Source organism: Falco rusticolus, chromosome 5, assembly GCF_015220075.1.
Source record: "Falco rusticolus isolate bFalRus1 chromosome 5, bFalRus1.pri, whole genome shotgun sequence".
NCBI classification, from domain to species: domain Eukaryota; kingdom Metazoa; phylum Chordata; class Aves; order Falconiformes; family Falconidae; genus Falco; species Falco rusticolus.
The window spans coordinates 42109404-42122287 of NC_051191.1; the positions used below are offsets into that span (position 1 = coordinate 42109404).

The 12884-nt window shown below is 40.3% G+C and overlaps 1 protein-coding gene across 1 annotated transcript in view; it reads right to left on the reverse strand.

Annotated features, from left to right (window-relative positions):
- Positions 1-691: 691 nt before the first annotated feature.
- PDZRN4 (PDZ domain containing ring finger 4) overlaps positions 692-12884 on the reverse strand; it is a 251282-nt gene continuing 239089 nt past the window's right edge. Inside the window, exons 9-10 of the mRNA XM_037390575.1 lie at positions 9599-9715; positions 692-2830 (exon numbers count right to left, since the gene is read on the reverse strand). Of these exons, the coding sequence (XP_037246472.1) occupies positions 1304-2830; positions 9599-9715 (1644 nt within the window). The 3' untranslated portion in view covers positions 692-1303. The remainder of the gene's footprint in view (positions 2831-9598; positions 9716-12884) is intronic.

Genomic DNA, 12884 nt, shown 5'->3' on the forward strand with positions numbered 1-12884 from the left:
GACTGCCCAAGACCAGCTTGCCGCAACTCACTGGGCTGCCAGTAGTGGCAGCTCAGAAGATGCCCAAGGTGCCTCTCCTGTATGGAGAGAGAGAGACCCCATCAGGGACCCAGACAGCAAGTTGCCCTTGCTCCTGAGCCCCAGCCAGCTCCCACTGGGGCTCATCTAAAAGCTGGATGCTCCTGAACAACAAAGTTAAACCCCTAACTCATTTAGTTGTCTTTCATTCTTTGTTTTTCCTTAACTCACCTTCTATGAAAATATCAGTGACAGCCACTGCTGATATTTCTTTCATGGTATCTGGCTCAAAGATAACATATGCTCTGTTATGTTCTGTATGTGCAGAACAAATAGGAAGCTCAGCCAGGGAAAAGACCCATAGTAGTTACCTGACAGCACACAACACAGTAATATATCAGTGAATAATCCAATCTAATAATAATAATAGAAGGTAAGAAAAAGCCAGAAAGACCAGAAAATTCACTCCTACGTGTTTTAGCAAAATGAAAAGCTAATGCATAAGAACTAGTCTATGGAATTGTATCCCATGTTCTTGAAATCTCTGTACGCTGTAAGTATCATGCATAATGAAATGACTCATCCTTTAAAGGCATCTGCACAACTTAAATCAAAGAACTCCTGACTTTTTTTTCCTTAAAGATAAGCAATAATTTATTTCTTTTTCATCTTCACAATTATCACGTACTGCCCAGCTACATGACCAATGCCACTACATAACACAGGAGAATTGCCCACCTACACTTTACTTGGACAAATACAATTGCAATTTACAGATTAAATGTGCTGTACAACGTGTAGTTGGAAAAATGTCATTCTTATCTATACGATGGGATGTGGCATATGACTTATAAACAGATGCAATCTAAGATGTAAAGCTTCAAAACTTGTTAAGCCAAGGATATAGTATAAAGCATTTTGTTTTGGTATTGTATTGTTACTAAAGTAGAAAAAAGAAAACCAGAGAAATAAAGCCAGATCTTAACTTACAGGATATGTATTAGCTTAAGAAATTAATTGGCTTCTCCACTTTTTTTTGCTCTTCTTTTTCTTTTTTTCTTTTTTTTTTTTTCTACAAATGAGTAATATGAATATATTGCAGGATAGAGAAAGACTGCCAGATAAAGAAGGTACCAGTATATGAAAAACAAATGAAAAATTACCAGGTAATTTTGCTTACAAAAAAGGTCAAACTATAAACAGTCACAAAATATATAAAAATGCCACATTGAACGAGGCAATTGTACTCTACCTAAACTGGTAGTATACTCTCAGAAAGTTGCATTCATACAGTAGTAACTGATAAAAAGGCATTATGCACTCTTGTGCCATCTGGAGATTTAGCACCATGAGTCATCAGTTCTTGGATTGTCATCCAGTTGTCCAAGATTTTCTTGTTTCTCTTTTTCATCATCTTTTTGTGACTCAGTTCAATAATGTTGATTTCCTTTTTGCCCTCACTGCCACTCTGTGGGCTTTCCTTAAGACACTCCAGCCTGCTCCTCATCATGAACTCCCGCCGCCTCCTCTGCTCCTTAGCTCGCACCAAATGCTGCTTCCGCTCTTCTTTGCTCCAGTAGCGACCCATCTTCATCTCACTCATTGTATCATCATCTGTCGTCATCCCACTGCGCTCCTCTTTAATTTTTAAGGCACGTTCCTTCAGGATTCTGTCTCGAACTGGTCTCTTTGTGATGTACCTCGTCCCATCACTCCTTATTTTCACCTTCCATTCCATCTTGGGCTCTGCACACTTCTGCGAGTCTTTGCACATGCTCACCAGGCTGAGCTGGCTTTGGGCGTACTCCACTGCAGACTTCTGCTGGATCAGTTGCATATAGCTTTGATAATGCTTTGCATGAGCAGGTATATTCCCATACCTGTAAGAAGAGCTGTGATATGGAGACAGGTAGGGAATGTGCTCACTGCTCTGCTTTTCCTGGTCTGTGAATCTGCCACTTTCTGATGCCAGCTCTGCATTCTCAGCAGCACTGCTTTGCTCAGTGGGTTTGGTTTTGGCTGAGGTTGTCTCCCTGCTGCTTTGTCCTGAGGATGACTGATTAGCCACGATTGTGCTCCTCAAGTTTTTCCTGTTGGTTATGGTGATCATCCTCTGGAGAGAGTTATCAGGGGATCGCTCCACTGTCAGTGGAGTGCTCCTGCAACTTTCGGCCGTGTTGTAGGCGCTGGAGCTGTCCTTGTCAGACTTCTCAGGGTGCTCCATGATGTCATCCAGTTTGCCTCTTTGTACATCTACGCTGGTGTTATAATTCCTGAACCCTTCATCATGTAAAGCCCAAATGTCTCCGTACTGATCCCTCACCTTTTGGAGCCTGTGAGCTTGCATAATATTCTGACATTCGAGTTCAATGTTCCTCAGTTCTTCATTGAGTAGCTGCAGCTCATGCTCCACTCCATCTTGCTCTCTTCTGTTGCACTCTATCATGCTGCTTGAGTAATACAGGTCATACTCCCCGTGGTTCCGAATCTTGCACTTCAGTTCCAACAGCTGCCGAAACCTTTCACATTCCTCCTCTGGGTTTCCTACGAAATCAGATTCAATGTATTCCCCAGACACAAAACTTCCATTGCACTGGAGCTCAACGCTTTCTAATGTATCTTGGCTGTGGCCCAGCTCCCGTTTGCTCTGCAGGGTAGCGCTGTTCTGCTCCTCAGGTGCATTTTCTTGCTCTGAGCTCTCGTCATTACGCAGACTTTCATCTGTAGGTCCCACCCCACTGTCTTTCTCGTGATTGTTGGATGATGAGGTTGCAGTGTCTGTAGTGCCATCCTCCTCTTCATGTTTCTTTGGCTAAAAAGTGAGGAAAGAAAATTATTATCAAATGCAGACCATATTACATGAGAATATTTTCCAGCTCTGTTTTTCTTAAACAGCTGGTATCTGATTTAAGCTGAATTAAAAGAGATCGCTAAACAGCAGTCCTTCTGCTCACAGCTTTTAAACGTTTCTGAGAGTCATGCTGTGGTGGCCATGCCGAGTGAAGTAGATGAATTACAGCACTAGTGACATATATTCTAAAGTCCGGAAAGAAATATTTCCCTCTCTAGCTAAGCCCTCTCTTGCAGTGCTTAAAGATAATGATCACCAGATGGCACACTGTTTTCGATTCTGGATTATGGCCAGAGACGGGTGGAGCTGAAATCTTCTCAAACTTGGGAAAAAGTTTCAGCACTGGTATCGCTTAAAAAACATAGAGCAAGCAGCCAATCAAACAATGACTAGTACAATCTAGGAGGGTGCAAAAAGACTACACATTTTTCTTAACTCCTTGTTTGCTCCATGAGATGGGGGGGAGGGGAGGGGTTGAAGCCTGCGGAGGGCTAGCCTGTTCACTACACCCTCCACACCTCCACGGCCCTCTACCACACTTCTTGGGTTTTGGTAGCCTTTTTCCAAAAGACTGTTCATTTTGAATTCTAGGATATTGCTTAAGTAGACTTTTCTGTTGCATCCCTGGAGACTATTTTTGTTCGCTAGTTACAGTTTATGTTCCTTAGAAATAAAACCAGCCTTTTACCATTAAGTGTAGAATAACACTGAGTGCTTGCCATGGGCATAATGTCAAGCTTTTAGGCTGTTGTTTTTTAATTCACACTCCACTCATTGTACCTAACCTGTTTATAGTTTCAACCTGTTTATATTCTCAAAGAATGTGAGATAATACCTCTCTGAAGAGACAGACACTTTCTGTTTTTCAAACTGGATAAGCAAAGAATCAGGCAGAGTGCAGCTTATGTGGCCTGCTTGCCAAACACCTAAGTGCACACAGTACTGACCAAATGCCATTTCTTTTAGGAGGTATAATTGCATAATTATGTATAATGGTGGTAATAATCAAGGGAGAAAAGAGGTACAGTGCACCCAGTGAAAGGAAAAACCTCAAAGAGGCTACTGTCATAATTCCCTTTTTCTCTACTTTGACAGACAGTAAAACAGGATGAAAATGTGTCTCCTGTCTCATCCTTTCTCCTCTCTTCATGTGTACCTCACGATCACACACCCCCTTCATCTGGTTTCCTTTCTTCAATTGTTAAGAAAAAATAATGGCCTAGTGTCAGAAAAACAAAAATAACCTCCACCACTGAAATGCAATGTAATAGTGGAATGAAATAAATATTGGAAGAAAGAAAACTCCAAGAGAATTCAGTGTCTGTGACAGACAGGTTAAAAATTTCTGAAAACATGTTTTAACAATTTGTTGCCAGACAAGACCTGCAAAGAAATTTTTTTTAAAATCATAGCATACATTTACGCTTATCCTTTTGCACATACAATGTGCAGTTGATAACAAAATGCACAATAAATGTATAATTCTCATTGTAGCTTTGGCAGCCACATTGGTAATGTGCCAATTAGTATCTCTCACTCTCCCCAAATTGGGAGAAACTCTCTCCTAGAATTTAAACATCATGAGACAGAATGTATTCAGTGTTATTCAAGGGATCATGTTCAGTGTTTCTTGATGTTGTAGGGTCGGTCCAAATTTTCTAGAAACTAGATTTTGAAATTGCAAGGGACAAAGGCAGACTTTCATGAAAATCCTGCAGGTTTTAAAAATTAAATGGTACGTATTTTCCCTATCTGAGATCCTCTCAGATCTTTGTACTTACCTGCTTAGAAAGCAAGGGTATCTTCTTGTCACAGGAAGAAGCAATATGAAGAGTAGTACCAATAACACTCTAAATAACTAACTATTGTAGAATTGTTCTAGAATTGCAATTTATCTATTCTTTCTTTCCTCAGCTTTTTCATTACTGTGGAGGTATTTAAAGTATATCAGACAATTTCTTATTAAGGCTCTTATATTTTTCCAAAGTGGCTGCAACACTTTAGTTCCTTTTTCAGAAGCAGCTGCAGAAGTGGTGGGAACTCAGTGTTTTCCCACATCACCTGTTTTTTAAGAGTTCCAAAATGTCATATTCTACTCAGAAAAAAACTCCAATATCCAGAGAATTCTTCAAGAAAATCAAGAGTAACCACAAAGAAGAGCACCCCAACCAGCCAAGTGGCCAGGGCACTCACCAGGAATGCTGGAGATTTAGGTTTAATTTCATGCTTTTCTAGTTTACCTCCTACAGCCACTACATAAGGTATTCAGGTTCCTTCTCTCAGCTGCTCTGGAGCTGCTCCAGCTTTTAGTGACCTCCTCTGCCCCTAAACCTTTCAGCAGGGAAGTGACTCCAGTCTGGGTCTCCTACACTGCACGCTGGCCACTGCACTGTGCAACTCATGTTTCTCACTGCTCTGGAAAATATTTAACTACTGACACAAGGGAGAACAGGTCCACCGGACATTGGGAGGGCCATCCTGCAGCACAGCCAGGAATTTGGACGCCTGTCCCAAATGCAGGGCTGCATTCACACTAGCAAATGAGGAGAGCCAGGATCTGCTCTCTGACCTTGAGGGTAAGTGACACAGCACAACTTGCATCCACATGACTAAAGCCATCTTAACTCCCTAAAACAGGTGGCTTATCCATAATGTGTTAGCACAGTTACACAGCTTACAGGAGCTGAGCTCTATGATGCTTCCTCTGAAGTCTCCAGTATGGTGCCACACCACAAAAGCATATATTTGAGCACTTATGAAAAGAATCCTTTAATGTATCTATTTGTACAGGTATTGGAGACAGACTTTACAGTTTGGGCCTACATAATCAACGCTTTCAAAATTAGTGGCTCTTGTTTTCCACACCACCTTTAGCAACAATTTAAACTTTGCTCCTTCAACTTCCACTTGATTTAGACTGAGTGAATACAATATGCTGCCACCTACTCTAAGTTACACCATCCATAATTAACACACACACACAAAAAGATGCACACAAAACAAACTCCATCTTTCCATCCTAACAGAAATCAGATAGGAGGGATTGATGTGACCAAATATAAGTGTCTGTAGTACAGGCATCTGAATGTCAGGTAGTCATTTTGGGCTGCCCTTCCTGTCAGGAAGAAACAAGTGCCTATACAGTCAGATTCCTCTCAAACTAAAGCAGACATCTGTATCACATTAAATCTTTCCCCGGTATGTGGATACTTGCAGATAGCTCAATTAAGAAAATGGAAAGTAATACATTTATTTATTATACTGCATGTTTTTGAGATAAATTTATTTAAAAATACATTGTTATTCAAGTAAGGCAGCCCCTGGAATTTCTGTCCTGGACTTGTCATGCTTGCCAGAGCTCCTCAACACATGCAGACTGAGCAGTCTTTTATCATATAAGATTATTTTAATTTTATTTTGAAAGGTAGCAACCCTAATTCCAGGTTAAGTCCCTTCTGGAAAAAAACCAGAGTCTCCAACTGACAGTGTATTGCTTTTGTCCGTGTTATCTATCATCTATTTCAAACAAAGTGTTTGTTTCAAACCTATGTTGTCAATCTCTTCTACAATGACTTCTGTTTGAAATACCAAAGGGCTCCTTAGACCTCATCTTTGCAGTAACAACTCAGATAATAAGAATGTGATTCTGGCAGTGTGTACAATCAAGCAATAAAAGAACCTCAGAAGATTCTGCATTTCAGCTCCAGCAAAGCATTCATGCCTATAAAATGGCTAATCTTCCAGGAATTCAGGCACTGTCCTATTCTCCTTTTACAACTTACGATGTATATTGTGACTCCAAACCCAGACTGCTACTGAAATCTGAGGGCAGTGACATTCAGTTGAAGGTTTTAATAAACATAACTGCTGGGTTCTCTGGTCCGTGAGAGGGAGACTGACCGCAGTGAGAGGAATCTCTGGTGGCAGGCTAACCACGAGGTACTCCAGCCACGAGTGAAGATTGGGATTGTTTTCAGTGGTACAATAGAAGGGAAAACGCTCTTCTGCAAACAATGCTGTTCTTTTAAAACAGGCTCCTCTCAAAAAAGAATTTCCCCCAGATATTTTCACTGCATTTCAACTAGAATGATTTTTTTTTAAAATCCAATTCTTTCTATTCTTAATAGGTTTTGATATATTCCATGATACTGGATAAGAATTTCCGCATGGCAAATGTATGGTATTCTTCTGAAAAGTTATCTCTGCTGCACAATGAACCGTGATGCCATAAAGGGGAAGGAATACAATGAGTTATAAAAAATGGAGAATTACATCTTTCCTTGAGGTTTATTGGACTATTCTATACGGAGAAGATACAATTCTTGACTGAATTCTATAGAGTGGCTCAAAAACATATAAAAATACATGACTATTAATTTGATTCTTCTGTTACAAACTGCACCAAATTTTTCTGTGACAGCTCACAGTAAATGTTAAAATTCTGTTAAACAGACTCATATTTGGAAGGATATTCTGCTATAGTGTGTATTCATTCCTGCAGCTCACAAGAATCATGACGACAGGTGATAATGAAGCCAGAGAAGTATTTTTCGGTTCACAAAAATCAAGACTGGCATTGGAGCAGTGTCTCCATGGCCACCCAGGGAGCTTGAAGATACTCAGCCTGGCCACTGGCAGCTGCAATGAGAGCAGTTTCATTGCTCCAATGGATTACGTGATTCACCTCAGGAAACTGCTAGGTTTCCCAGACTAACAAGGAGTAAAGAACCAGTTTTCTGACTTGCCAAGTCACTACACAGAGTCTAGAGAGACAGCAGCTGTCACAAATTACTGACGCCCCATTACACACCAAGCTGCATTTGGTTGATTCGATTACTCATCAGAAGGGCAAAGAAATGTCTGGCTGTCCCAGAATTACTTCAAGCAACCTAAACATCAGATGCCAACAGAGCACAAGTGACCATAATTTTTTCAAGTGTAGCTCTCTCCTACAGTAATATAAAATCTCAATGGGGGGAAAAATATTGTTAGTATAAGATCCTAATAGGGAATAAAAATATCTCAGTGGGTTCTGTGAAACCACTTCACAGAACACCACTGTTCAATAACACCATCCACAACCCAAATTCAGTCAAAAGCCAAAGCTTGACAAGAACTTGGGAGTAGAAGGTCACAACTGTCAAGTGATTTCAGAGATCCCAACATGCTGTGTGAGGGGCTAGTAGGGGTTTGCAGATAAACCTGCTCAAGAACTTGTACCACAAGTGGGGGTTTGTGTGAAAATGTCACTGTGCAATGGAAATTGCTTTGTGAAGAACAAGTGTTCTTTCTGACAGGAAATCTTTTGCTATCAAAGATGAAATTTGTGGTTAAAAAATTAAACAAGATGCTAAATATCACTTCAAAGTAGCTAGCAGTGCAGAAGTAAGCACATTTAACCTGGCAAACAGGTTTGGCTCACTGTGTGGAAAAAAGGGTCATAACTAAAAGGCCACTATAAATCCTGTTGCAAGGCTCCTTTCACCTCTGACCCTGGAGTTATTTCATTTTGGGTAAATAACTAATGGTTATAAAATCAAGGATTTGTAATCTGATACAGCATATTCCAGATAATTGACTTACTCTGTTAGTGTCTCTGTCCCAATGAATATTTAACTTATTATGGTGAAGAGCTTTAATAGGAGCTATCACCTAGTCAATACCTCAGTGTCAAGGCTGGAGGGGAGGTGAGGAGGAAACAGGTTAGATGCCTGTTCAGGGTCCCGGTGTGGACCAGGCAGTCAGGTATTTGAAGCCAAGTCTCTTGTTGGCCAAATAAACTGCCTTGGAGGGAGGCTGAAGAAGGAAGGCTCTCACAGTCCTCTCTTCCCTTCCAAGAAAAATGCCTTAGGCTCTGCTTTCGAGCAATTCAGAATGGGGAAAAAATTGTAAGTCACAAATTTCCGTGGGTGGAAGAACAGTTTCTCACCAGCCGTGCATCTGTAGAAGCCAAGAGATGAAGTTGGATTTTATTTCTTTGGCTCCACACAGTGTGTATGCTGACAGATCATCTGATCCAGGAGTGGATAAGGTCACTTATGCCTTCCACCATAAAGTACAACTGAGAAGACCCATCCCTGATGAAACTGTATGGCTGGGAGTGCACATGCATTTTTGCCAGTCACACTGTGTATAGCACATAAGCAGTGTGCAGGTAAAAGTCAGGATAGCAGCAAGCTGAGACTATGCTAACAATATGCTTATTTGTCTCCATTAACAAAACAAATGCCGAGCTGTGCACTGTCGGTATAAGAAAAATACACTTGTATTATCAAAACACCTGTTGTTTACTTTAAATACCTCTTCCATCTTATTTTGCAAGCCCTGTGGTGCAAGGGCTGGCTCTTACCTTGCATGCATACAACAAGAAGGGCACCTATCCCAGCTCAGAGCTCGAGGTGCTACACTGATACAATTCATTAAAACCACTTGACGTAAAATATAGTAACATAAACCCCAAACACTTCAGAATTAAAGAAGAAAAGCAATATTATTCTGAGAGTTCAGAGAAAATGAGAAATCTGTACTTATCACAGCCTCCTAAATTGTTTGCTAGCTTACTGTACTGGGCCTAAGCATCTATTGTTCTCCTTTTCCTTACCTACAGTGTGATGGAAATCACAGCATTTCTTTGACTTTGACTCTATTTTATAGCATACCATTTCATTCTCCTTTAACAAAACAGTATACCTAGCAAAATTTCAATGATATGTTTAGTAGTTATCCTACCTGCTCCACCTCATTGGCTGTGTACTGCATCGCTTCATTATGCTGCTCTTCCAACATTTCCAAGTTTAACTCCTCTAAGAATTCATTCCTTTCATCATCCAGCCACCCTTCCTCCAGCTGCAAAGAATACATTAGTACATTATATTATGTTAGCAAGGACACATGCTAAAATGGGATAAACCCAAATGGCAATGCTTGACTAGTTCTTTTTATTCTAATGATTCTCTTCAGAAAGCCAGGCAGTAGGAGTTCGCATCTCAGAAAGAGAAGAAGAAAAAGAAGGATAAAAAACCATGGGACTCTTATGCCTTTTATCCTTTCTTGAAACAGTATGACTGATTTTCTCTCATAATGAAGGAGACTGCACAGCACAGACATTATTTCCTTTCAAAAGGTATGAAAGGCATAGCACATAATCCTGAAGCTGTCATGCTCATTACTGCCGAGAGCCCCTGTGCTGAAAGAGTGGCAACATTACTAATAGGGCCAGGAGGCAACCGGGCTCTTTCCTCTAACAACCTCCATCCCAGCACTGTGCCCTGCTGCTGCCACCTCAATAGAAACCTTATGTTGTGTTTCTATCACCATTTTCCCATTGATCTTTCAGGTAAACAAACAAACAGAAAAGGATGACAGAAAGATGTGGTGACTTGAAGGGAGGTTATTTTTGCTCTCACAGTGTCCCTGGAAGCAAGGCTTACCCATTTGGTTTTTTTCCCTTTGACATTTGGTGAAGACAGTGTTGCAGAAGGACAGGAGGGGATGCTATCTTTTCTGTCAAGTGAGTATATCCTCTTCCTGCACCCACTTTGCACCCTTCACATCTTTCTGAACTGATAAAACAGGCACCCCTGGCCTAAACCACTATTCTTCTTGGTTTGTTCATTGTGCACATGTGTGTACCTGGCACACATCCATTTGTATCTGTAATCCCTTACCAGATGGCACACTGCATCAAAAAGGAAAATACTGGTCAGTGGTGCTCCTGGCTACAATGATGAGATTGTAGCAGAAGGAAGCACTTACTGTTTTGTTACTGGTGAAGGAACCAGGGGAGGAAGGTGACAAAAAGATGCTAAAAGGTAGAAGTCTCAGCATTAGACAACTACAAAAGTACCAACTATTCATGTCCCAAAACAGCAAGAGCAAACATAACAAACGCCAACAGCTACAGCAGAAGTACCACTGCCTCAAAGCCAGAAGAGGACTGGCCACAGATACCCGTCAGAAAAGTTACACCAAAGTAGCAAGTAGTAATTCAAAGCTGCATGAGGGGTGACTGATCCTGTGTGGTACTTTTAATTGAATACTGGCAGGAAACCACTGTTTCCTTCACAAACTGATGTATTTTGCCCATGCCAATGAACTCTCTCCTCTTATAAAGAACATAAGCCTTTCACCATTTCTATTGGCAAAGCCAGCTTCTAACAATTTGGGATTAGGAGGAGGCTTTTTTTCTTGAGGACATGTAATTTTTATGTTTATCCTTAATGGGACTTTCAAACGATTTTCTGAAACATCTGGTATGGGCCACTAGTTTTGTTTACTTGCTTGTTTGGTTTTTTTTCCCAAGGAAAGCATGAACACAGTCTTCCTCTACCATAAAAGATGTGGCTGAATTTCCCTCATTTGAGGAAATTGCAGAGATGAACAGATCTGGAGGATGAGAGATGAATCTCACTGGGGCAAATCTGCTGCTTTGACTGTGGCAGACTCAGTACCTAACTAATGGGAATGCTTATATTATGTTACAGCTTTTAGAATAAAAATGTGGCTTTAGGAAAAAAATATATACCGCTTAGTATATGTGTGCACTACATACACTGTGTGCACATACATGCATGTCAATGCACATGCCTGTGCCATTTGTTCCTACACTAAACAGGCTGTGCCTCCAGTGCTCTGTTTCGAAACTTCATTATTCATCGGTATTCACTGTGCAAATAAATGGTCAGAGATGGTTTTCTTCCCTGTTACCAAATAAATATGCTCAGCAGTCACCCTTCAAGACTGCAATAATGCCATTACCATTTTCTATCTAGAAATAAAAGCCTGCGTAATCCTGCTGTCCTTCACCAGAGGTAAAGCAACACAACCAGCTGAAATCAGTTTGTGGACAGCCTGATTTCTGACATACTATGGCTTTTTCTTCAGTTTTGTATGTTCTTAAAACACATAAATTAAACAACAAAACCCCAACACCAAGTTGTGAGTGGGTTTCTGTTCCCTACTGAAAACCAAAACCTTACTGAAAAATAGTAAGAAAAATATTGAAACAATTCTTTCAAAACTACTGCAACCTCCAGTGAGGGTTACAATTTTGCAATATAAACTGAGGCATGGCTTTTTGTGCTGTACTATGTCACCAGTTTTATGGGAATTGTTTAGATTCCTGAAAAACATAAGGGAAATGAATGCTGAAATTGTGAATATTTTACAACTACCATATTCACGTAGAGATTCCAAGTGGCACTGAATTACACTTACTTAATTTAATTGATACAGAGTATGTATCTAGCAAGACAGAATATCAGATCAATAGCATGAGAGACAAATGGCAATATAACCAACTCTGAATTGTTGGCAGATGGCGAGAACAGTGACAATATAATGTCTTTTTGCTTTGCAATGGCCCATAAACAGAATATAAAGGGAAGTACAAACAGTAGTACTCTTCTTCTGCTCCACCTCTCCTTTAGTCTGATGATCAACCTAACATCTGCCCCCCGCAATGATATAAAAAATTCTTGGTATTGGCATAATTTTATCATTAAAACCATAGAAATATTTCTAAAAGCTTTTGTAAATGCACCTCCCAAAATATAAGCATGTTTTTGTAACCAGGGTGCTTTGGAAACAAGTAGATCCAGGTTTGCTGAGTGGTATTATAGTGACAGTCCCTGAATCAATACATAAATGAACAGCTTACATGCCTGCTTGTAAGTGCATAGGATAAAAAGAGACATCACCAATGACCAATTACAGCTTTGTGAAAGTTCATATAAATTACTAAGTATGGGAAATTTATCCCCAGAACAAATCAGAATCATCTAACGAGTAATACATAGTTTTCAAGTTCTACTTCATATTTTACTAATATTATACCAGTGCTGCCAGCTTTATTTCTATACCTGCTTACTCTGCTGGAAATACTGCTTGGTTTGGGGCAAACAAGCCCCAGTAACATCATGTTATTTTCTTTGTTGGCTAAACAGGGGCAAAGCTCTGCAGTTATCTGTTTCCTCCTTTTATCAGGAACTTGGGCATTCCTATTTCTCAGCAGTTC